General features: G+C 56.8%; 1 protein-coding gene across 2 annotated transcripts; it reads left to right on the top strand.

Annotated features, from left to right (window-relative positions):
• The first annotated feature begins 14,158 nt into the window (after nucleotides 1-14,158).
• Nucleotides 14,159-24,113, top strand: LOC138922308 (ral guanine nucleotide dissociation stimulator-like). 2 transcript variants are annotated; one of them, XM_070259057.1, is made up of 14 exons: nucleotides 14,159-14,329; nucleotides 14,768-14,884; nucleotides 15,749-15,939; nucleotides 17,392-17,504; nucleotides 17,638-17,999; nucleotides 18,782-18,997; nucleotides 19,357-19,460; nucleotides 19,938-20,004; nucleotides 21,536-21,589; nucleotides 21,993-22,067; nucleotides 22,632-22,664; nucleotides 23,030-23,151; nucleotides 23,358-23,461; nucleotides 23,787-24,113. In XM_070259057.1, exons 1-14 carry the CDS (start codon nucleotides 14,195-14,197, stop codon nucleotides 23,942-23,944), a joined length of 1,851 nt encoding a protein of 616 aa, XP_070115158.1. In that variant the 5' UTR covers nucleotides 14,159-14,194; the 3' UTR covers nucleotides 23,945-24,113. The 2 variants fall into 2 exon arrangements, with proteins under 2 accessions (XP_070115158.1, XP_070115157.1); XM_070259056.1 differs by having other exon boundaries at nucleotides 14,172-14,329; nucleotides 22,632-23,151.
• The last annotated feature ends 939 nt before the right edge of the window (nucleotides 24,114-25,052 follow it).

Genomic DNA, 25,052 nt, shown 5'->3' with positions numbered 1-25,052 from the left:
ATGTGTACAAAATGGCTGCCTGGTGACCAGAGTTCTAAGCTCTGTTGGGGTCGGTCGCCAAGGAAGTGAGGTCATGTCTCCAAGGTTCCAGGATGGGGGGCCCTTCCCTCCATCAGACCCACCCAAAGCCCCCTCGGGGCTGTTGACCGCTCACCCTCCTTGCCCGTGTCATCTCCCGAGCTGTACAGAAAGTTCCATCACAGCCCTCCCCACAGCTCCTTGGGATCGGAACCAGCGCCCCAGCTTTGAAGAGAGAGCGCCCCAGTTCGGATCTCCTTTTTCCTAGCAGTTCTGTGTCCTGGAAAAGCCACTGTGCCTCTCAGGGCCTCCCCAGTCTCCCAACCTGCACGATGGGATGGCGCTAGAAACACATTCCCAGGGACGTCTTCGGGTGGACATGTGATAACGCCTCCCATATCTGGGAGGTGGTGCCGCCTGGGTCTGGTCCCCGAACTTAGAGGTGGAAGAATTACAAGAAGGGGTGGATGCAGTCGGGAATACCTCTCCAAACAGGCCTGGATTCCAGCCGTGTGATTTGGGAAAAGTCACTGCCCCTTGGGGGCTCCTTGTCAGGTCTCTGCACCTTCAAGGGTTGGAAGTTCGAGGAAATTCAGATATTGTCATTCACTAGCATTCAACCTTTCCCAGTCTCCTGTTGGCCTTAGAACCAGACCCAAGCGCCTCATTGTCGGCCTATGTGGTGGGCAGCCTCCACCAAGGCTCCCAGCGCTCCCTCCCTCCTGCTGTGCACATCCTTGTGGAACCACTACATCCTGAGTAACTGGTTTCTGAGCAATAGAATACAGCCCAGCTGATGGAATGTCACATCCAAGTTTTAATTACAAAAACTCTGTCACTTCCCTCTTGCTTGCTTTCCTGAGTTCCCTCCCTTTATCTCCCCCTCTGTTTCCATCTCTTGCGCTCTCTCTCTGTCACATTTCTGGAAATGAGATAGCAAGTGGCGATGATTTCAGTTGCCCTATGTAGAGGCCAAGGGAGGCGAGATCTGAGGGAGCGCCCAGCCAACAGTCACATGGAGACTCAGACTCTCAGTCCCAATGACTCCTGACACCACCCGTGTGAGTGACTTGGGAGCAAATCCTCCCCTAGTCTAGCCTCAGTTGAGACTGAAGGTCCTGCTTCACGGAGACCTGGAGGCAGAGGCTCCCAGCTAAGCCGTGCCCAATGCCTAGACCACGGAAACCGGGAGAAGTTCAATATTCGTACTTCAGAGGTGCAACTTTTGGGAGCAGTGTTGTGAGAGAGAAACCCAAATGAACGCAGACTACCGGGTTCCCCGGTCTGGCCCCATTAACCGCCGCCCCTGCCGCAGCTCCTGTTGCTTCTCAGGCTCCCTCCAGCCGCCTGGGCAGCTTTCTGACCTCCTCTGCTCACGCTCACTTCTGCCCCAGAGTCTCAGCACCAACAGCGCCTTTCCCCCGACTCCCTGTTCCCGGACCTACGCAGGCGTGGCTCAGTCTTGTCCTTCTGGTCACAGCCTAGGTCACTTCAGTGAGGCCTTTCAGAATCTCCCAGGCACAGTCTCTGCCACCACACATCTCACATCTGGAAGCGTCTTCAATTGTTTCCTCCTTCTTGCTCCCATTTGGATAAAGTGAGCCCAGGACGAGGGGCTGTCTGCTTTGGCTGAAGGAGATGTAATTCCTTCTGGTTACCCCGGGCACACGGCTGTCTCCTCCAGGCTGAGTTTTTCCCACCACCAGTCCGTCGGGAAGGCGCACTAGCCTTCCCTCTCTCCCGTGGGGCAGGTGTCCCAGGAACATGGTGAGCCGTCCTCTCTCCCTGTCATGCAGCACCAGCCCCTCACCCCACGGCCAGAGAACTAGCACCCGGTCTGAGACTCCACCACATCCTGAATTCAGTTACTGCTGAGACCCTCCCATCCATTTGGGGATTCCCTGGTACCTCCTGAGGGCGTCTTTCCCTGAGACCCCACTCCCAGCCTGCCCTTGCTTATTCCAGTAACAATGGCCTTTCCTCAGAGCCCCCCCAGTCTGGAGAAGAAAGGTGTTGAAAGGTTCTCCGTGTTAATTTTCAGGGCCGGGGGAAATTGGTAGAAGTAATTTGGGTGTTTCTGTGCAATAGTTCCCAGGAAGAAGATTCAGCCCTAAAAAGAAATGAACTTCTGACACATGGTACAACGTGGATGAACCTTGCAAACCTTACGCTCAGTGAAATAAACGCAACCCAGAAAGACACCTATGATACGGTTCCCCTTACATGACGTGCCGAGCACAGGCAAATTCATCGAGATGGAAGGAAGAATAGAAGTTCACAGGGGCTGGAGCTGAGGGTCATGGGGAGGCAGTGTTTAATGGGGACAGAGTTTCTGTTTGAGATGATGAAAAGAAGTCTTGGAAATGAACACGGTGATGGTTGCGCAGTATTGTGAATGCATTTGATGCCACTGAATTGTCCACGGAAAAATGGTTCAAATGGCCAAGTCTAGGTTATGCATACTTTGCCACAATCAAAAGGCACTTAAAAATGCAGCGGGGGGTCAAGATGCAGGTTCTGGGGCCCTCAAGTCAGCATATGGGCCAGGTAGGTGTCCAGGGTCTGAGATCTTGGACCCTGGTGAGGCTCTGGAGTGGTCCTGATTGATGCTAGTTTACAAGTTCAAAGTAACAGGATTGGAGCAATTTCACCGATTGGGGGATAAGAAAGGAAACAACTGCATTCAGTCCCATCCAACGTGGAAGAGACCTTTTTCTTAATGGGAAGCAAATGTCAGTCCTTCAAGGAAGTCACTTCTCAACGTCTCTACCCCTCCCCAACCCCACCCGCTACTCCCAGAAAGACGCCGCAGTGCAGAGCTCGGGTACCGTGGTTGTGGCCTCATCCGTGAGTCATGTTTGGGGTCAGATCCCCTGTTTTCCTTCCCCAGCCGTGTGACCCTGGGCATGTCACTCAACATGACTGAACCTCCATTTCTTCAACCGTAAAATGGGGAGAATCATCCTGGTAGGGAAATTATGAAGGTCACAAGACTTTCTCAGAGGAGGTAGCACATGGCAGAGGCATTATGCTGAGAGCCGCGCCCCACAGGTCACACGTTTTCTGATTCTGTTGATACGACCTTCTCAAAACAACAGCATTATAAAGATGGAGAACAGATGAGTGAAGGCCAGGGGCTGGCCGGGCAGATGTGACTATGAAAGAGCAGCACGAGGGAGGGCTTGTGGGGATGGGACAGTTCTGTGTGTGGATTGCAGTGGTGGTGGCGCAAATCTGCATGTGTCATAAAATGGCATAGAACCGCGCGCGCGCGCATACACGCACACGCGCGCACACACACACACACCGCCCAGTGAGCTCATGTCAAACTAGCGACATCAGAAGTCTGCGGTCTGTGGGTTTAACACTGTCAATTCATGTCCTGGTCGTGACACTGTACTAGAGTCCCGCAAGATGTTAACCCCCGGCAGAAGCTGGTGGAAGGGTCCAAGGCACTCTGTACTATTTTTGTTGCAACTTCATGTGCTTTCATATTTATTCAAAGGGAAAAGTTAACAGTGAAAGACACAACAGGACACAGCCTGGCACGTAGTAAGTGGCAAACAACACGGTTCTCGGTGACAATTCTTTGCGATTGTAATTGCACGTTCATTTCCAGTCTCTCTCCATACACAGTGACCTTGGTGAGGGACGGACACACCTCACTAACGTCGTCTGCCCTCTGCCCAGCACAGAGCACGCGCCCACTCAATATTTGTCCACTAAATCCCCCGTGGTCCCTGCGCCAGGTGTTCTTACGTCCACGTTCACGGACCCTCCACGACAACCTTAGGCAGTGTTATTCTTCGTGCTGGGCAGGTGAGGAAACTGAGGCACAGAGAGGGAAAGTAAATTGTTCCAGGTCAACACACTGGACCGACGAGGAGGTGCCATGCCCTGCTCTGGAGGAGAGCAGAGGCTGTCCATGGCAGCTCCAGGGTCCCTCACGGCGGCTCCTCTCTGCGACTGCCAGGTCCTAACTTTGAGGCCAAATAGCTTGACTTCCTAGAGGGAGCTGGAGAGAGAAGTCACCTACCTGTGGCGCTGGGGGAGGTCGGTGGCACCAGTGGGTTCTGTGGGAGGAGCATGGAGGTCACAGCAGCTGAGGAGAAATGGTCTGGAGTGAGACCGGGGACTCCGAGGGGGGGGCATGGAGGCCACCGCGTGCATCTTTCCTATCCAGCCTGAGCCACTGATTGCGGGTCCTCTGGCTTCTTCTCCCGTGGGTGCCCTGGGATGAGGAGATCAGTCGCTCTCCCTAAGGGGCCTGCAGCACACGGTCATCAGAGCCCTGAGGACTCACCGCGGGGAGTGAGGGCTGAGGTCCGATGTGTAACCTGCTGTGAGAAAAGGAGACAGAATTGGCATGCAAGAGGGGCACGAATGTCCAAAATACAGCCCGAGGACCACCAGCCCCACCCACAACTGACACTTCCAGTCTACACGGTTCCACATTAGGATTTAGGAGCAACTATCTCTTATTCCTAAAAGGCTGACAAATCAAAGATCCAGTCCCTGTTTTCATGAGTTTACAATTTATGTGTGAGATCAATGCGCTAACCTTGCTCGAACATGGGTTTGCAAATTGTGCTCTTCAGGTTCCAGAGGTATTTAGAGGTGCTGGCAGGGAGAGAGAGGAATAGCCAGACTCTTGAATGCCCATTGGCTTCAGAGGGATACTCTCTTTCATCTGACTGGAGAAAGGCTTCTGTGCCTCAGGCAAGGGGACGAATCACAGCCCCAGAGTGCAGAGCTGCAAAGGGAAGAGAAGGATTCACAAAGTGCAGGGCCTTGGGGTCCCTGAGCCTTGAGGGAGGTTGCTCAGCTGGAAGACTAGACACACAGGATGGCTCCTGAGGAACACTGGAGAGTGCACATCCTCCTGGGGCCCATCCTTAGCTTCAGTATGGGGTTACTAAATAGATGCTCCCCAACGACGTAGAGGCTGTCGCTGTCCAGGATGAAGGAGCCCAGCTGAGTGCCCCCACAGGTCTCATGTCTCAGCTTCCGTGACAGCCCCTCTTTTTCCAGCTTAAGGCCCACAGTGTCAGGATGGTGAGTGAGGACAGTATCATCTCCGCCGGCTGTTGCAGTTTTCTCAGGCCTGGAGCTGGAGGGACACAGGCATGGGGAGGTGGGGACTCCAGGCAGGGGCGCTGAAACGCCTCCCTGAGGGAGGGGACAGAGACAGCAGGAAGACTGACGGGCAGCTTGGAACAGCCTTGGTGCTGGGGGAGGGTTGTAAGTGAATAGGACAGCCAAGGTCCCTGAACACAGAGGACGTAGCACCTCCAAATGTTGGTGTCGGTGCTCAACTCTGAAAGGACGTTCATGATACGGCAACGCACACCCTAACAACAAAGCATGCGGCAGCGAGCGGAGGAGGACTCTGGGCACAGGACCAGGTGAAGCAAGGCAACATCAAGTTGCTTAAATTGCAGCTCTGCCACTCACTTTCTGCATGCCTCTGGGTAAGTCTCCCAACCCCTCTGGCTCCTTTTCTTCATCTGTCCAGTGAGGTGAGAGTTCAGACCTCACAGCACTTAGCACTAGTAACCGTTCGATGAAAAGCGGCCATTTTCCTTAGGTATTAATAGGGCCCGCATTCTTGGTGTCAATGGACCTGGCAGGGAGAGAGACTGAGCCTTTTGAAGGCAACACTTAGGGCAAGCAGCCGTCCTGGGATGGAGGCGGCGATTGGGCTGTGTGGGATCTCAGAGCCAGAAACATCTCAGGGCCAGTGGAAAGGGAAGACACGCTGCATCACGGCTGCAGGACAATGGCGAGGACCTTTGGAGCTGGGTCGTTTCATCCTCAGACAAACGGGTTCACGACTGGGAGGTTCACACGAGGGCTGAGGCCACCCAAGTGCTCCTGCGGGGGTTCCCACGTTGAAACAATAGATAATGCTTCTAAAAGATTGATCAACATGCTCTTGTCCTGAGAAGAGTGGGGAGAGGCTCAGTAGCTGTGCACTGTTTCCTCATGAGATGCCTCTGTCCTTCGTAGTCCTTTTGGGGTTGCTTAACACTTGTCGTTTCAGCAGGTGCCCTTGCCCTGGAGGGAAGAGATAGCAGGGCTGCTGAGCGTTGGGCTAGAGTTTCAGTCTAGGGGGCCGGCCCCGTGGCCAAGTGGCTGAGTTTATGTGGTTTGCTTTAGTGGCCCAGGGTTTCACCCGTTTGGATCCTGGGTGCGGACCTGGCACCACTCATCAGGCCACGCTGAGGCCGTGTCTCACATAGTGCAACTAGAAGGATCTGCAACTAGAATAGACAGCTATGTACTGGGAGGCACTGGGGAGAAGAAGAAGAGGAGGAAAGAAAACAACGTTTAGCAAAAGAATTTCAGTCTTGTCTCTCCTGTGTGTGAGGACCTCCACATTCCCAATCTTTGTTCCTCATAGCTGTCTCATTTCATCTTTTCTCTCGGTTTCTTTCTGTCGTTAACCACTTCAGACACTTGTCTGTTCTACTAATGTCCTAACCTCTATCAGGCCTTTATCCTGCCTCTTCCTGCAGAGCAGCTATGCCTGGCACCTCACTGCCGTTCAAATCTCAGCTCAACCATCAGCTGCTCTGAAAGACCTTGCCAGACCACCTTCTATGAAGTAGCACTTCTGAATACACACCTGGCCCTCAGGTTTTCTCTTCCCATATCACCCTGAGTATTTCTTTCATGGAATTTACTATCATTTGCTGTATTCAGTCTTTATGCATTTGTCACCTTGGCGCCGAGTACCTAGTTGACACTCGCTTTATGCTGCTTGCTGGAATGAATGCATGAATGTAGCAATGTCTGTACGTGTCCACATTTGTGGGTTCTATTTGAACAGACAGAAAATCTTTCTGGATCTTAGTCATGACTTTGACTCTAGCCCTGTCTCCTCATCTGGCCCCAATGTGGATCTGAGAGCCCCTGAGTTTCCAGGAACCTGATATAGAGGCTTGATTGATGCCGTGGAACCTGTCGTACCCCAGCTCTGAAGATTCATTTTTAAAATTGAGTCCATGGGGGCTGGCCCGGTGGCGTAGCAGTTAAGTGTGCACACTCTGCTTCAGCGGTCTGTGGTTCCGGTGAACTGGCCCACTCAGCTCCCAGGCGTGGACCTATGTACCACTTCTCAAGCCACGCTTTGGCAGGCATCCCACGTATAAAATAGAGGAAGATCAGCACAGATGTTAGCTCAGGGCAAATCTTCCTCAGCACACAAGGAGGATTGGCAGTGCATGTTAGCTCAGGGTTAATCTTCCTCAAAAAAAAGAAGAAAAAAGTCAAGTCTATGAGTCTTTTTCATGCTTGTGTCCTGACCCAGGCTGGGCCTCCCCATCCCTTAATCCTGCCATGTGAGTCTGGAGTCATGGGATATAAACCGGAGTCCTGAAATTTGAATTCCGCCTTCAGGAATTCTTTGTTTCGTGAGTCAAGACCCTGCACATTTTCTACATGCTGTAGACATGATGCACACTCTCCACTTCCTCACCGCTCCATCCTGACCAGCTCAACCATTTGTGTAACATGCCTAGTTCCAGCAGAATGTTAAATATGTGACATGTGCTACAGACCAAGTTATGTCTGCGCGCCCCCAGAAGGATTCCTGAGCAGTAGAGCACAGTGGTCACATGGTTTTTGGGGGGTCTGACAGGCCTGTGTTCCGATCCTAGTTCCCTGCTTCAAGACTGTGTGTCCCTGACCAGTTGCTAAACATCTCTGTGCCTCGGCCACCTCATCGGTCAATCGGAAGGGCTCAGTTTGCTTTTCTGCAGAACCAATTTAGCCCACATTCTGCTGGATAGTGATTTGTTCTGAATGCTGCTGGGAAGTTCTCCTGCCGGGGCTGGCTCAGCTGATCTCAGCTGAGGCTCACTGATGTGCCTGCGGTCGGCCGCTGGCTGGCGGACCTCGGGTCTCCCGCACATTCTCTCATCCCCCAGTGGGCACCTTGGGCTCATTGAGCTGCTCCGAGTTCCAGGAGCAGCAAGAAATGGCAAGCCCTAGTGTACACGTGCTTCCCAAGCCTCTGCTTCCGTCACATTCACTAACATCCATTAGCCAAGGCCTGTCATGTGGCCGAGCCCAGATTCAAGAGATGGGGAAGTAGACTCTGCTTCTCACTGGGGAGAGGAATTTGTGTGAGGATGAAAATGAAAAGTGCTTAGCAAAGGTCCCGACATGTAGACAACAAGCGGTAAAGGACTCGCACCCTTTCTTACACCCAACTGTGAGAAGGACCCCAGCACGTGGGAACCCCAGCATGAGCACTTGGGTGGCCTCAGCCCTCGTGTGAACCTCCCAGTCGTGAACCCGTTTGTCTGAGGATGAAACGACCCAGCTCCAAAGGTCCTCGCCATTGTCCTGCAGCCGTGATGCAGCGTGTCTTCCCTTTCCACTGGCCCTGAGATGTTTCTGGCTCTGAGATCCCACACAGCCCAATCGCCGCCTCCATCCCAGGACGGCTGCTTGCCCTAAGTGTTGCCTTCAAAAGGCTCAGTCTCTCTCCCTGCCAGGTCCATTGACACCAAGAATGCGGGCCCTATTAATACCTAAGGAAAATGGCCGCTTTTCATCGAACAGTTACTAGTGCTAAGTGCTGTGAGGTCTGAACTCTCACCTCACTGGACAGATGAAGAAAAGGAGCCAGAGGGGTTGGGAGACTTACCCAGAGGCATGCAGAAAGTGAGTGGCAGAGCTGCAATTTAAGCAACTTGATGTTGCCTTGCTTCACCTGGTCCTGTGCCCAGAGTCCTCCTCCGCTCGCTGCCGCATGCTTTGTTGTTAGGGTGTGCGTTGCCGTATCATGAACGTCCTTTCAGAGTTGAGCACCGACACCAACATTTGGAGGTGCTACGTCCTCTGTGTTCAGGGACCTTGGCTGTCCTATTCACTTACAACCCTCCCCCAGCACCAAGGCTGTTCCAAGCTGCCCGTCAGTCTTCCTGCTGTCTCTGTCCCCTCCCTCAGGGAGGCGTTTCAGCGCCCCTGCCTGGAGTCCCCACCTCCCCATGCCTGTGTCCCTCCAGCTCCAGGCCTGAGAAAACTGCAACAGCCGGCGGAGATGATACTGTCCTCACTCACCATCCTGACACTGTGGGCCTTAAGCTGGAAAAAGAGGGGCTGTCACGGAAGCTGAGACATGAGACCTGTGGGGGCACTCAGCTGGGCTCCTTCATCCTGGACAGCGACAGCCTCTACGTCGTTGGGGAGCATCTATTTAGTAACCCCATACTGAAGCTAAGGATGGGCCCCAGGAGGATGTGCACTCTCCAGTGTTCCTCAGGAGCCATCCTGTGTGTCTAGTCTTCCAGCTGAGCAACCTCCCTCAAGGCTCAGGGACCCCAAGGCCCTGCACTTTGTGAATCCTTCTCTTCCCTTTGCAGCTCTGCACTCTGGGGCTGTGATTCGTCCCCTTGCCTGAGGCACAGAAGCCTTTCTCCAGTCAGATGAAAGAGAGTATCCCTCTGAAGCCAATGGGCATTCAAGAGTCTGGCTATTCCTCTCTCTCCCTGCCAGCACCTCTAAATACCTCTGGAACCTGAAGAGCACAATTTGCAAACCCATGTTCGAGCAAGGTTAGCGCATTGATCTCACACATAAATTGTAAACTCATGAAAACAGGGACTGGATCTTTGATTTGTCAGCCTTTTAGGAATAAGAGATAGTTGCTCCTAAATCCTAATGTGGAACCGTGTAGACTGGAAGTGTCAGTTGTGGGTGGGGCTGGTGGTCCTCGGGCTGTATTTTGGACATTCGTGCCCCTCTTGCATGCCAATTCTGTCTCCTTTTCTCACAGCAGGTTACACATCGGACCTCAGCCCTCACTCCCCGCGGTGAGTCCTCAGGGCTCTGATGACCGTGTGCTGCAGGCCCCTTAGGGAGAGCGACTGATCTCCTCATCCCAGGGCACCCACGGGAGAAGAAGCCAGAGGACCCGCAATCAGTGGCTCAGGCTGGATAGGAAAGATGCACGCGGTGGCCTCCATGCCCCCCCTCGGAGTCCCCGGTCTCACTCCAGACCATTTCTCCTCAGCTGCTGTGACCTCCATGCTCCTCCCACAGAACCCACTGGTGCCACCGACCTCCCCCCCCAGTGCCACAGGTAGGTGACTTCTCTCTCCAGCTCCCTCTAGGAAGTCAAGCTATTTGGCCTCAAAGTTAGGACCTGGCAGTCGCAGAGAGGAGCCGCCGTGAGGGACCCTGGAGCTGCCATGGACAGCCTCTGCTCTCCTCCAGAGCAGGGCATGGCACCTCCTCGTCGGTCCAGTGTGTTGACCTGGAACAATTTACTTTCCCTCTCTGTGCCTCAGTTTCCTCACCTGCCCAGCACGAAGAATAACACTGCCTAAGGTTGTCGTGGAGGGTCCGTGAACGTGGACGTAAGAACACCTGGCGCAGGGACCACGGGGGATTTAGTGGACAAATATTGAGTGGGCGCGTGCTCTGTGCTGGGCAGAGGGCAGACGACGTTAGTGAGGTGTGTCCGTCCCTCACCAAGGTCACTGTGTATGGAGAGAGACTGGAAATGAACGTGCAATTACAATCGCAAAGAATTGTCACCGAGAACCGTGTTGTTTGCCACTTACTACGTGCCAGGCTGTGTCCTGTTGTGTCTTTCACTGTTAACTTTTCCCTTTGAATAAATATGAAAGCACATGAAGTTGCAACAAAAATAGTACAGAGTGCCTTGGACCCTTCCACCAGCTTCCGCCGGGGGTTAACATCTTGCGGGACTCTAGTACAGTGTCACGACCAGGACATGAATTGGCAGTGTTAAACCCACAGACCGCAGACTTCTGATGTTGCTAGTTTGACGTGAGCTCACTGGGGGGGGTGTGTGTGTGTGCGTGTGCGTGTATGCGCGCGCGCGCGGTTCAATGCCATTTTATGACACATGCAGATTTGCGCCACCACCACTGCAATCCACACACAGAACTGTCCCATCCCCACAAGCCCTCCCTCGTGCTGCTCTTTCGTAGTCACATCTGCCCGGCCAGCCCCTGGCCTTCACTCATCTGTTCTCCATCTTTATAATGCTGTTGTTTTGAGAAGGTCGTATCAACAGAATCAGAAAACGTGTGACCTGTGGGGCGCGGCTCTCAGCATAATGCCTCTGCCATGTGCTACCTCCTCTGAGAAAGTCTTGTGACCTTCATAATTTCCCTACCAGGATGATTCTCCCCATTTTACGGTTGAAGAAATGGAGGTTCAGTCATGTTGAGTGACATGCCCAGGGTCACATGGCTGGGGAAGGAAAACAGGGGATCTGACCCCAAACATGACTCACGGATGAGGCCACAACCACGGTACCCGAGCTCTGCACTGCGGCGTCTTTCTGGGAGTAGCGGGTGGGGTTGGGGAGGGGTAGAGACGTTGAGAAGTGACTTCCTTGAAGGACTGACATTTGCTTCCCATTAAGAAAAAGGTCTCTTCCACGTTGGATGGGACTGAATGCAGTTGTTTCCTTTCTTATCCCCCAATCGGTGAAATTGCTCCAATCCTGTTACTTTGAACTTGTAAACTAGCATCAATCAGGACCACTCCAGAGCCTCACCAGGGTCCAAGATCTCAGACCCTGGACACCTACCTGGCCCATATGCTGACTTGAGGGCCCCAGAACCTGCATCTTGACCCCCCGCTGCATTTTTAAGTGCCTTTTGATTGTGGCAAAGTATGCATAACCTAGACTTGGCCATTTGAACCATTTTTCCGTGGACAATTCAGTGGCATCAAATGCATTCACAATACTGCGCAACCATCACCGTGTTCATTTCCAAGACTTCTTTTCATCATCTCAAACAGAAACTCTGTCCCCATTAAACACTGCCTCCCCATGACCCTCAGCTCCAGCCCCTGTGAACTTCTATTCTTCCTTCCATCTCGATGAATTTGCCTGTGCTCGGCACGTCATGTAAGGGGAACCGTATCATAGGTGTCTTTCTGGGTTGCGTTTATTTCACTGAGCGTAAGGTTTGCAAGGTTCATCCACGTTGTACCATGTGTCAGAAGTTCATTTCTTTTTAGGGCTGAATCTTCTTCCTGGGAACTATTGCACAGAAACACCCAAATTACTTCTACCAATTTCCCCCGGCCCTGAAAATTAACACGGAGAACCTTTCAACACATTTCTTCTCCAGACTGGGGGGGCTCTGAGGAAAGGCCATTGTTACTGGAATAAGCAAGGGCAGGCTGGGAGTGGGGTCTCAGGGAAAGACGCCCTCAGGAGGTACCAGGGAATCCCCAAATGGATGGGAGGGTCTCAGCAGTAACTGAATTCAGGATGTGGTGGAGTCTCAGACCGGGTGCTAGTTCTCTGGCCGTGGGGTGAGGGGCTGGTGCTGCATGACAGGGAGAGAGGACGGCTCACCGTGTTCCTGGGACACCAGCCCCACGGGAGAGAGGGAAGGCTAGTGCGCCTTCCCGACGGACTGGTGGTGGGAAAAACTCAGCCTGGAGGAGACAGCCGTGTGCCCGGGGTAACCAGAAGGAATTACGTCTCCTTCAGCCAAAGCAGACAGCCCCTCGTCCTGGGCTCACTTTATCCAAATGGGAGCAAGAAGGAGGAAACAATTGAAGACGCTTCCAGATGTGAGATGTGTGGTGGCAGAGACTGTGCCTGGGAGATTCTGAAAGGCCTCACTGAAGTGACCTAGGCTGTGACCAGAAGGACAAGACTGAGCCACGCCTGCGTAGGTCCGGGAACAGGGAGTCGGGGGAAAGGCGCTGTTGGTGCTGAGACTCTGGGGCAGAAGTGAGCGTGAGCAGAGGAGGTCAGAAAGCTGCCCAGGCGGCTGGAGGGAGCCTGAGAAGCAACAGGAGCTGCGGCAGGGGCGGCGGTTAATGGGGCCAGACCGGGGAACCCGGTAGTCTGCGTTCATTTGGGTTTCTCTCTCACAACACTGCTCCCAAAAGTTGCACCTCTGAAGTACGAATATTGAACTTCTCCCGGTTTCCGTGGTCTAGGCATTGGGCACGGCTTAGCTGGGAGCCTCTGCCTCCAGGTCTCCGTGAAGCAGGACCTTCAGTCTCAACTGAGGCTAGACTAGGGGAGGATTTGCTCCCAAGTCACTCACACGGGTGGTGTCAGGAGTCATTGGGACTGAGAGTCTGAGTCTCCATGTGACTGTTGGCTGGGCGCTCCCTCAGATCTCGCCTCCCTTGGCCTCTACATAGGGCAACTGAAATCATCGCCACTTGCTATCTCATTTCCAGAAATGTGACAGAGAGAGAGCGCAAGAGATGGAAACAGAGGGGGAGATAAAGGGAGGGAACTCAGGAAAGCAAGCAAGAGGGAAGTGACAGAGTTTTTGTAATTAAAACTTGGATGTGACATTCCATCAGCTGGGCTGTATTCTATTGCTCAGAAACCAGTTACTCAGGATGTAGTGGTTCCACAAGGATGTGCACAGCAGGAGGGAGGGAGCGCTGGGAGCCTTGGTGGAGGCTGCCCACCACATAGGCCGACAATGAGGCGCTTGGGTCTGGTTCTACGGCCAACAGGAGACTGGGAAAGGTTGAATGCTAGTGAATGACAATATCTGAATTTCCTCGAACTTCCAACCCTTGAAGGTGCAGAGACCTGACAAGGAGCCCCCAAGGGGCAGTGACTTTTCCCAAATCACACGGCTGGAATCCAGGCCTGTTTGGAGAGGTATTCCCGACTGCATCCACCCCTTCTTGTAATTCTTCCACCTCTAAGTTCGGGGACCAGACCCAGGCGGCACCACCTCCCAGATATGGGAGGCGTTATCACATGTCCACCCGAAGACGTCCCTGGGAATGTGTTTCTAGCGCCATCCCATCGTGCAGGTTGGGAGACTGGGGAGGCCCTGAGAGGCACAGTGGCTTTTCCAGGACACAGAACTGCTAGGAAAAAGGAGATCCGAACTGGGCGCTCTCTCTTCAAAGCTGGGGCGCTGGTTCCGATCCCAAGGAGCTGTGGGGAGGGCTGTGATGGAACTTTCTGTACAGCTCGGGAGATGACACGGGCAAGGAGGGTGAGCGGTCAACAGCCCCGAGGGGGCTTTGGGTGGGTCTGATGGAGGGAAGGGCCCCCCATCCTGGAACCTTGGAGACATGACCTCACTTCCTTGGCGACCGACCCCAACAGAGCTTAGAACTCTGGTCACCAGGCAGCCATTTTGTACACATAGCCCATTTGACCAGAGACACTCGACACAGGAGGATGTGTTCGTGTATCCCCTCTTTGCGAGGCTCTGGCGCACAGAGAGCCAACAATGACAGTCTTCTCCAGCGCTGTCGACATTGGCTGAGACCGCACCTCCAAGACCTCAGGCCATTCGGAAGAAGGAACCCTCAGGTAACACAAGGCAGCCCAGGGCGGGCCACTCCGGGTCAGGCCACAAGTGTGATCCCACCCTCCCATGCGGGCAGCCCCACACCCCTTGACCCTTATTGTGTGTGTGTGTTGGCGGGCATGGAGTGACGGAAGGCAGGGATGAGCGTGGAGCTACCCTGGACGGGAGCAGACGGTTAGGGCTTGGAAGCCTGGCGGTATGTCGTGTTCATATCCCGGGTGGTGGCTGGCAGGATGGAAGGTGAGTGCTGGGAGCCAAGCCGCCCTACCCGTAGGTGAATCCCAAGCCCGTGAGGTGTCATCTCATTCGCTCCCTGTCTGGAGGTCTATGCGGATGCCCCTCTGTCTGTGCTCGGTGTGCGGGAGAGTTTTCCCCCTGTGGGCAAGTGCAGGCAGGCCCCTGCTACCTGCCGCCGCGGCCACCGGACGCTGTCTTTGCAGAGCTCCACCCAGGAGATGGTCCAGGAGCTGGCGCATGGGTCCTACGGCTCCATCTCCCTGGACAGGGGGCAAGTGCAGCAGACCACCGACCTTGCCCGGGGCTGGACTGAGGGGAGAGTGAGTGACACCCGGGGCCCTGAGATCACCGGGGTGTGTCCACAATCCAGAGTCAAATCTGGAGCCCTCCCCTGGACCCGCCCAGGGCTTTCCCACTGGAGTGTCCCAAGGGCCCAGTCCCAAAGGAATCTGGACTTCCACGCCTCCTCACCAGCTACCTAGGAGGGTGGGAAGTCGCTCTTTCCTAACCCTAGGCGGAGTAGACAAAACACTGATGTTTGCGCTTCACACTCGGCCAGGGGCATCTTTGAAATCTGCCATTTTCTGAATCTGAAACCTCTGTAACGAGGGTCTCAAACCTCCCTTTCGTGTAAAAGAAAGAAAAACCAGCGTCCTTTCTTGTAGTCAGCCAGATCCTCACAGCGTCTGTCTGCCCGTGCACTGTCTCCCGACTGGGGAGGGCTGAGGTTCCCACCAGACATTTCCCTTCATGTCAGGAGCACATGAAGCCTCAGGTGGGGGAGCGGGGGAGTCCTGCAGCCCTGGCTTAGGGCGGTTCTCAGTTCCGACGCACAGGACCCTGAGCAGCCACTTGGCAGCCCGAAGCTTCCGTCCTCTCATCTCTAGAATGGGGATGTTTGTGTTGGATTCGCTGGTCAGTGCTCTTAATGCACGCTTTGGTGCGGGGCGGTCTGTCCTTGCCAAGCCAGCCAAGTGTCCTGAGGAACTCATCGTATAATCCTCCCCCCGCCCAAACTCAAATTGGACTTTTCAAGCCTGGAAACCGGTTGGCTGTGGGCAATCCTGTCCCTCCTCTGCACACATCCCTGAGGGGCTCACAGTTCCTGGGGGACCTCCAGACCTTGACTTCCTGGAGGTTCACGCTGGTGCTGGTGACTCTGTGTCCTTCCTCATCTCACCCAGCGCGGAGAGTCACTCGGGCAGCGGAATGAGGCCTGCAGGATGCGGGCCCTCCAGGCAGGCCTGCTGGAGAGGCTGCCGCCGTCCATAGGACCAGCCTTGGCGCCTCGAAACATGGCCAACGTCACCACCATCGTGTTTGACTGCGCGGCTGTCCTCACCTCCCACGGGGTCCTGGACCACCTACTTGCTACGTGAGTGCCCAGCCCCTCCTCAGCACAGTGGTGACTCTGCCCACTGCCAGCTGTGTGTCTTGGAAACGGCCCTCCATCTCTCTGAGCTTCGATTGCTCCTCTGCAAAGTGGAGTGGGAGAGGATAAACTTCATCGGGTTCTGGTGGGCACGAATGGGATGAGCCACGGCAGGTGCTTCCCTGGGGCCTGGCTCTACAGAAGGGGCTGAGAGACGTGCCGTGGTTGTTCCTGGTTATTCTTTCCCTCTCCCCGATGAAGAGCAGTCTGCTCCCCCATCGCTGGGATGGGGCCTTTCTGAGTTTGCAAAGGCACACGGAAAGCACTCTGGCAGGGAGTGTGGGATTCCATGCAGCTGGTCGTGGGGCGGGTCCTTGGAGTAGCCAAGGAGGGGTCTCCGGGGCCGCAGAGGGGCCCCAGGCCCACTCAGCTACCGGGGATGCTTCTGGTTGGAGTTCATTCGAGAACACTGTATATTAAGCACCTGTGACATGCGGGAGCTTTAGAGACACTTGGCACAACGCAGTGAATGAAGCAGACACAGCCCCTGGACCCCCGCAGCAGCCTGAGACTCAGATAGTCACACACCATATCATCCACAGATCCTGTCCCCCGCCTGTCCCAGGGGATGCCCTCCTATGCTCCTTTACGACTGGAGGCCTCTTCCCACGTTCTCATGCATGATGGACCCCAGCGCCAACTAAAGACCTGAGTGTTCTTTGAGTGCCAGACGAGGGCCTCCTGTCTCCACAGAACAGGGCTGGGGGAGAACAAGAGGACAGAGGACTGTGGCTGGGGCGGGCCCGGCACAACTCTGATCTCACTCATCTTTTGATTCCTCTGGGAGGGCTGAGGTCTGATGGCTTCTACTGCAAGGGGATAGGAGTGAAAGAGAGCTGTGGGTGGGGTCCCAGAGCCCCTGGGAACCAGAGGGGAGGCTGGCTTGAGCTGTTCCCTGGCGACCCATCCCCACCACAGTCCCGTCTCCCTCCGCTTCCCCTTCTCCATATCCACCCCTTCTGACCACCACCAGCAGGCCCAGAAGAGAAGGGGTGTTAGCGAGCCGCTCACACATCGGCCTCAGTCCTCAGTCCACTTGCACAAGGGCGTGGAGGGCTGGGCTGGACTGTGTCCAGCCTCTTTGCGAGAAGAGTGGCAGTGGGAAGAAGAGACTCACACAAACCCCGTGTTCCACCTGCTGGATGAGCAGGCCTGCCACTGCCAGGATGGCCACACAGGAGTCAGCGCCGGGGTGGGACTCCCCCCTGGTGGAAAGGGGCAGGCACAGGGCCCAGACCCAAAGCAGGGTGCCTTGGGAGGACAGTGTGGAAGCGACGGCCAGGCCTCTGGCTCTGTGGCCCAACTGCTTCCGCCCAGTACCGCGTCTTCTATGGTGGGAACCTGGCTGGACCCAATGCAGGATTTCTGGGAGCCCACGCCCTTTCCCTCTTTCAGGATGCGGCTGGCCTCTCTGCGTGTCATCTGGCCTGGGTCGCACCTGGGAGGCCCTGCCTACCTTCCCCAGGTCCAGCTGCAACATCTGGGGCCCAGGAGGGCAGAGCTGGAAGGTGAGGGCACAGCAGTCTGGGAAGACTGTCTGCGGTGGGGTTCACGGGCTGGGGTTCCCTTCAAGACAGCGGAGTCTCTCCTGTCTTGTAAAGTCGGGTACGTAGGTGAAACTTTCTCTTTCTCCCGCTGCAGCGCCAGTTCCAGAGCTCCTGCCGGCTCTAGAGCCAGAGCAAGGGCCAGCTCCGGGGCCAGAGGCAGCTCCAGCTGTAGTTCCACCTTCCGCGCCGGAGCTGGAGGCGGCCTCACCACCAGCAGCCTCACCTCCAGCAGCCTCACCTCCATCGGCCTCTCCAGGGCCGGAGCGAGCGCCATCAGCTTCAGCCCCAGTGCCAGCTTCTGAGCTGGAGCAAGATGCGCCATTGACTTTTGGACGATCTCTGCCTCCAGCTGCCGAAGTCACCGCAGAAGCGAGCGCCGAGCTGAGAGAGGAGAGGCCTAAGCTGCTGGACTTCCCTCCGAAGCTGGTGGCCGAGCAGCTGACCCGGATGGATGCGGTGAGCAGCGGGGCTCTTGGGCTAGGTGGGGCCCGCCTTGGTGGGCCATCAGCTGCCCCAGACCTCCTGTTCCCTCAGCCGCAATCCAACGATGTGGGTGCAAGTCACAGCTCCCCCACTCACCCACCGGGTGACCTGGGCCACCTTCTGGCCCCCAAGTCCTTGCTGTCCCCACATGGACAGTAGAGAGCACACCAAGGGCGGGCACCTGCTGGGCAGAGTGGCTGTGCGGATGGATGAGGTCGAACAGAGAGGAAGCGGGGCAGAGAATAGCCCTCTGGTGGGGGAGGGAAGCTCACTGGAGTGCTGCCAAGTCCTGGGTCACTCACCCATCGGCCCAGGAGGCCTCAACAGCCTCCGTACTTATTAGACACCTAGTGCGTCCTTACCGACATGGAAGACAGGCAAACAAAGCCCATGGTTGTTGCTGCCTCGGGGGAACGTGCAGCTGAAAGGGGAGTGGGACCAGGGGGTGATGAGAACGGGTGGAAGATGCCCCTTGAGATGGGCAGGTGTGAGCCGTGTTCTGGTGCTTGGGGGAAGCAAGACTGGGCTGCGAGCCAATGGGACTTCTCTTCCCCGCCCCTATTGGGTCCTCGGTCATCCTGCGCTGGGCGGCCTCAGCGGACACAGACAAAACCCAGAGACTCCCAGAAGCTTCAGGCCACCTCCTCAGGTTCCTGAGCTGCAGCTGACCAGTGCCTCCTGCCTGGGGCTGCGGGGGCCTGCAGACTCTGAGCTCGGGTGTGGCAGGGTCAGGTGACAGTCCCCATCCTCCCCAGGAGCTGTTCAAGAAGGTGGAGCCCCGCCACTGCCTGGGTTTTGTGTGGTGCCAGCGGCCCAATGGGAGCAAGGAGTACCTGGCTCCCACGGTTCGGGCCACTATCAACCAGTTTCTTCACGTGTCCGGCTGCGTCATCACGACGTGCCTTGGGGACCTCAGCATGACGGCCCAGGACAGGGCCAGAGTCGTCGAGCTGTGGATTCAGGTGGCCAAGGTCAGTAGCGGCAGGGCCCAGGGAGCCCCTCCCTGGAGTCAGGGGGACTGCCCCTTCTCCTCTCGCAGCTTTCAGCCTTGAAGTCGGTGGTCTGGGCCTCGGCAAAGTCCTAGGCCCCTTGCTGCCAAGGGCCTGCTGACCTTGAGTGCTGGTCCCAGTGGTGGGAAGCTCCCTTCCCGCCCTGGGTTGAGCTAAAATCTTCCTGCCCGCGAGCGTTACTCATCAGCTCCCAGGTGTGCCCTCCCTCGCTTCCCTGGGCATCTGCCTCATCCAGGACAGCAGAAGCCCACGAGGGGACACAAGCCAGAGGAAGCAGGGCTCCAGCCCGCCGTCGCAGCTCATTCCCTTCCCTTCCTCAGGAGTGCCGAGTCCTTGGAAATTATGCGTCCCTGCGTGCCATCGTGTCTGCTCTGCAGAGCCCCTCCATCAGCCGTCTGCAAAAGACATGGGGACGAGTTGCCAGGTGGGTAGGCCGTGCTCCATCCAAGCACCACCAGGGCGGACCAGACATCCCCCGTGCGACTGCCATGGACCCCTCATTCAGCTAGGACCATCTGGGAGGCAGCGGACCCTAGGGATGGGGACTGGCCTCCTTGCTCGGGTCTCTGAGACTCTCTGAGACCCTAGGCAGTGGCTCCCCCCTTGTCACATCCTGGATTGAGCCACACTGGAGATTTCCAAGGGTGTACTTCGCAGCAACGGAGCCCTCATCGGCAACCAACGCTGTTAGAAACAATGTGCTCAGTCGGAGTGGGAATGGAGGCCCCAGGTGACCGCAGGAGAGCCTCCACCCGAGTCCCACGGTGACCTCAGAGCTCCGAAGAACCCGGGGAAAACCCTCGTCCAGGCCCCAGGCCCTTTGAACCTTCCGGGTTCTCAGCCAAAGGCATTTCGCCTTCAACCGCCCCGGGTTTTCTTTCCTCCTTTCCTCTCCCCTCAGGAAGAGCTCTCGAAAGTTGAAGAGGTTCATCAAAGACCAGTGGGTGAGCAGGAGGCAGCTGGTGAAGGTAAGACGGAGGCTGCACATCTGGAAGGAGGGGGAGCGAGAGGGGAGGGGACCCGGCAGGATGAGCTTTGGTTCTCCTGTCACGTGAAGTTGGTCAGGAAAAGATGGACAGGAAGAGGGATGTGCTAGCTCCATGGGCAGGTGGGGGCAGTTTGGGACAGGAGGCCAGGGGCATGGGATAGAATGGTGCGGGCTGGACTGTTCCAGGAGGCTGAGGACCTGGCAGAAGGTGCCGGTGTCTGGCTTCCATGCTGCTCCATCAGCTGCCCTGCATCTTCCTCCTGGCCACTGGCTGGAGCGAGTGGGCGGGCTTCCTTTCTTCCGAAGTCAGCCCAGTCTGTGCTCAGGAAGCCAGGGCCCCACTGCTCCTTCTGTCTTCACTGTGCCTCGCAAGAAGGGCACCCTGCCTGCCTGAGGGATGGGCACTGCCGGATCCCACGGGCCGGGGGCACTCAGGGGCTTCCCAGCCTTGGGACGGACACTGGACCTGGGACAGATCTGTGTCCCCTCGGTGACTCCCCACTCTGGCCCCTAAAGTGGGCGCTGCAGACAGTCCCAGTGGGATGCTCACCCAGGTCCTTGTTGGCGATGACATGTGCCCCGGAGGGCAAGGGCAAGTGCCCAGGGAACTGATGGCTTCTTCAGGGATCCTTCCCGCCCAGACGTCAGAAGTTTCCTCGTAAAACAGAAAGGAAATGCCACCCCGCAGTGCCCTGGTCGCCCCCTCCCCTGCTAGTCAGACGTGGCATTCGGGGTCCCCATCCTGAGCGGATGAAGAAAGAATTCTGTGCAGGGGAACTCCCTGAGGGGATCCTAGGGAGCTGAGGGCTTTAGCAAGGCCTTGGCCTCGGCCTGGGATCAGAGACTCCTGGGCGTTGGGGCTGGCAGAAGCCACTTGACCAGGCCTCCTGAGACACCTCATCTCCCTCCATCCGTGGCTCGGCCCAGCTGGGGGCCCGAACACAGCCTGAGAGTCCCGAGGACAGCACTGTGGTCAGCGGCTGGGCAGAGGGTGGTGTGAAGGCAGAGGAGACAGGGGCCTGTGGCTGGGAGGGGGAGCAGCCTCTCCTCTGGGGCCCCCTGAGCAAGTCCCTGCCCCTGTGTGGGCCTTGGTCTCCTCATCTGGGAGCCAGAGGGAGATGAGCCGTGGTGCAGGCCTCACAGTGGGTGCCGAGGCTCAAGGGTGGGGAGGAATGTGGGGAGCTTGGACCTGGCTCCAGAGGCAGGCTTGAGCGGAGAGCAGTGATGACGGTCAGATGACGCTTGGGCCTCAGGAGACTGTGGGAGGCAGACAGAGTTCGTCAAACCTTCCAGACGAGGTAACAGGTTCAGGGAGGCCTGGGCGGGCCCAAGGTCACACAGGAGTGAGTGTTGGAGCTGGGATGGCTCTGGAATCAGAGCACCCTGGAGGCGGGAGCCGCAGGGGCACCAGGTGACTGGGGCCACATGTCCAGGGTCCCCGATCTGGGAGGGGTCTGGGAGGACACTTGGAGGGGAGCGTCGGCTCACTGGCCCTGTCAACACCCTGGCAGGAGGCGACCTCTATGTTGACCAGCCTGGAGACGGGCCCCACAGGTGCCCAGAAGGTAAGGGTGCCTGTGGAGGAGGGGCCCAGGAGTCGCAGGAGAGGGGACTCCCCTTCCTAGCCGGAGGTCTCTACCAGCAGAGAGGGAGCCTTTCTCCTCCAGCCCTGCTCCTGGTGCCACAGACCTGAAATGCCTGCATTGGAAGTGACCAGGAGGAGGCGCACAACGGATTTGGGACAGGGAGGGGCGGGGACCACGTACCCTGGGTTTTGCCAGAGCCGGCTGCTGGGAGGTGCCTGGAGGAGTTTGGGGTTCCTGGAGGAGAGAAGAGGAGGAAATTGGGGGGAGGCCGCCTAGGTGGGTAGCTTGGGCTGGGCAGGAGGCTGGGGTGAGGAGTGGAGGAGAGGTCTTTGACGGCTCCTGAGAGCGGGATCTCATCACCGTCTCCACCCCGCTGGCACAGGGGCTCATCCCCTTCCTTGGCACATTCCTCAATTACCTACTGCTGCTGGACACCAACATGGAGGATTACCTGGAGGTGAGTGAGCCTGGAGGTGGAGCTGGGGATCAGGATTCGGAGATTTGGGAGGAGAGACTTGCACTGAGGCCTGAGCTCACAACCCTTGGCAGAGTCCTCTCGTGAGGGCCTCACAGCCACCCCGGGAGCTGGGTGTCATGGCCATCTTAGTGATGAGTGAATATAGGATCCAGGTGAGCCGCCAGTCCAGGCTGCCTGACTGCGGAGCTGCTGGAGGGTGTGTCTGAGCTGGACTCAGCCTCTCCCTCAGGCCCCGCCCCTGCAGGGAGTGAAGCCAGGCCCCTCCAAGGCAGGAAGCACACGAGTGGCTGAGCATCCCTTCCTGCCTGAGGCCTCAGTCTGTCTGTCTGTCAGAGAGGGCTGTCTTAGAATGTCCCTGAGCCATAGCCCCGTGGCCTCCTTGCTCTGGAGCTCAGAGTCTTGCCCGGGACCCATTCCCGTTTCTGGTAGCGCCTGCTCCCTGGTCGACCCTGCTGGTAGTGCAACCTGAGAAAGGGTGGAGACGGGGGCTAGCTATGGGCTAAGGGGGCTGTTGCTCATGGGCTTTGGCTCTCTGCCTTCCAGGGAAATGAGATCAATTTTGAGAAAAGGAGTGAGGTGAGCAGCTGTGGCCTCCCCGTGCGGAGGGTGGGGCTGTGGCAATCAGAGACTCCTCCGGGGAAGACCTTCTCTGGCCCGATGCCTTGGGCCTTGCTTTCCTTGGGAGAGTTCGGCACCCAGAGCTGGGAAAGCCGTCCCATTGGTGCGTGGGGGAAGGGGCTGGCACCAAGGACACCTTCCTGCAGGAGGAGCTATTTCAAGCCAACTGTGAGAACGAGCAAGTCCTGCACGGAATTGGAGGGAAGGAGGGTTCCCATGTGGGCCAAGACCCCAGACCAGCTCCTTGACCCTCTTCTCACCTGTCTGAGTCCCCAGCACGGTCCCCCACCCAGGCCCCGTCTGCATCATGTCCTTTCTCCCAGGAATTCAAAGTCACTGAGCAGATCTTCCTGCTCCAGGAGGCAGTCCATCTTTACCACATTGAGGCTGAGGAGCGATTTGGGGCCTGGTTCGAGGCCATGGAGCCCCTCAGCGAGGATGAGAGGTGAGGCGGGGCAGGAGTTGGTGAGGGCAAGGCGGACTCTCTCTGATGGCCAGCTCCAGGGAGCCCGTGCCCGTGGCTTCCGGGTCAGTCCCGGGGCTTGTCGCATGGTCACCCGTGGGGCCCTGGGACTCCAACTGCTGGCCCTCTCTGGGAGGGTCACCTGAGGTGTGGCTCCCGGTAGCTGAAAAGTCCCCTCTGTCCTTTAGCTACAGCCTGTCCTGCCACCTGGAGCCCCCACAGGAGAGGGCCGGCAAGATGCGCCGGTTTTTCCTGCCCAAGAAGAACCGCGCGTCTCTCAGCTCAGGGCTCGGTGAGTGTCCAGACAGGCAGGGACTGAAGCCAGGGGCTCCGGAAAGCTTCGGGCTAAGCACGGGCCTAGGGAGATGGACAGCCGGCACGGGGATCCCAGCTCCACTGCTGACCAGGCCTGTGAGGGACAATTCCCTTGACCTTTGTGGGACTCAGCTTCCTCTTCTGTGAAATGGGTGAAGCGAAATGCCAGCTCCCATGTCAGGGACAATGGGGTAGTGTTGACTGAACACTCAGGACAAGGTTTGGAGCAGAATGCAGTGGGGCTGAGGTGTTGGGCTGGGATACTGGTGTGACCCCCCCAATCATCAGTGTCTTCTCTTCAGTCACCAGACCCCTGACGCAGAACCCAGCAACAGTGGCAGATCCCGGTCCTTCCAACAGCTCGAGTGCAGCCTGCTCTTCAGCGGCGGGGACGCGGCTGGGAAACACGCGGGGCCCCAGGCCGGCTCCTCCCATGCTGATGGGGAGAAGAACATTCTAAGCCTTTTCCTGGGAGCCCTGGAGCCCAAGAGGGAGGGGACGACCTCACCCCACAGGCCTGGCAGCTCCACCCCAGCGCCTGTTTACCACTTGGGAAGGGGCCGTATTTCTTTCGTGTTAATAGTTAGTACTAGTTTTGAATTTGATGTTAAAATCCTGTTTCTGTTCCAGCCTGCGAGTCACGGTCTGGTTCTTTCCCCTCCTGTGCTCGTGTCAAGGAGACACAGACTCTCGCGTTCCTCCTGGAATGAAGAAATCTTGCAGGGTCTCGGCTTATTGTATGTGAGAGAAGGGAGAAGGGCCAGGCCCCTCCCTGGATACTGAGGGACACCTCCGCGCCCCCCCTTACTCAGAGGACGGCTTCATTTCAGTGTGGTTCACGTGGGCCAGGAGCAGAGACAGCACCCAGAGCTCCTGGCATTTAGAGGGTGGAGGTACTTTCACAGGCAGAGCAACAACCACTGGAATGCGGGTGTCTTTAAAATGGCACGGGCCAGCACCACGACCTGCCCCAGGACAGTGGCTGCTTTTCCACCCCTTTGGAGGAGAGGCCACGTTTTCGGCTTCTCTTGTGGAGGTTCCTCTTCACCAGATGTTAGGAACTTGTCGTTTTCTAATGAGGCTCTGGACAGCAGCAGCTCTAAGTGCAGAGAACGATGTAAAAGCTCAAAACGTGCATGTGGAGGGTCAAGGCCGGAGAAGGTCATGTGCAGATGGACTAAGGGCAGGCAGGACCCTCCCTCCCCCGGCCCCTCTGGGGGCTCCATGTTCACCCTTCACCTGGATTGGAATCCTCTGGGATCCTGGTCCACGGCTCTGAATTCCTTTCCCTGCAAGTTTGGTATCCAGGGGGACAGATCTGTGATGCAGCTTTGAAGGCTACATCTGGGCATCCTTCCCGACGCATCACTGCTCCTTGTCCACCAGGATTTCCTGCCTCCGTGCACTTCCTTCTGCAATTCTTGGAAGGGCAGAAATTCCCTCGAATGCCTCGGCCTCTCTGTCCCGTACCTCGTGGCCACTCCTCCCTGGCAGGGTCTGACGGATCACGGGTGGAGTCTGCTTTGCAAACATTAGATACCCTAATCCTGGCCAAAGAATGACCTATA

This window comes from Equus caballus, unplaced genomic scaffold (assembly GCF_041296265.1).
Source record: "Equus caballus isolate H_3958 breed thoroughbred unplaced genomic scaffold, TB-T2T haplotype2-0000748, whole genome shotgun sequence".
NCBI classification, from domain to species: domain Eukaryota; kingdom Metazoa; phylum Chordata; class Mammalia; order Perissodactyla; family Equidae; genus Equus; species Equus caballus.
The sequence above is the reverse complement of the archived record's forward strand: the minus strand, read 5'-3'. Positions and strand labels throughout refer to the sequence as shown.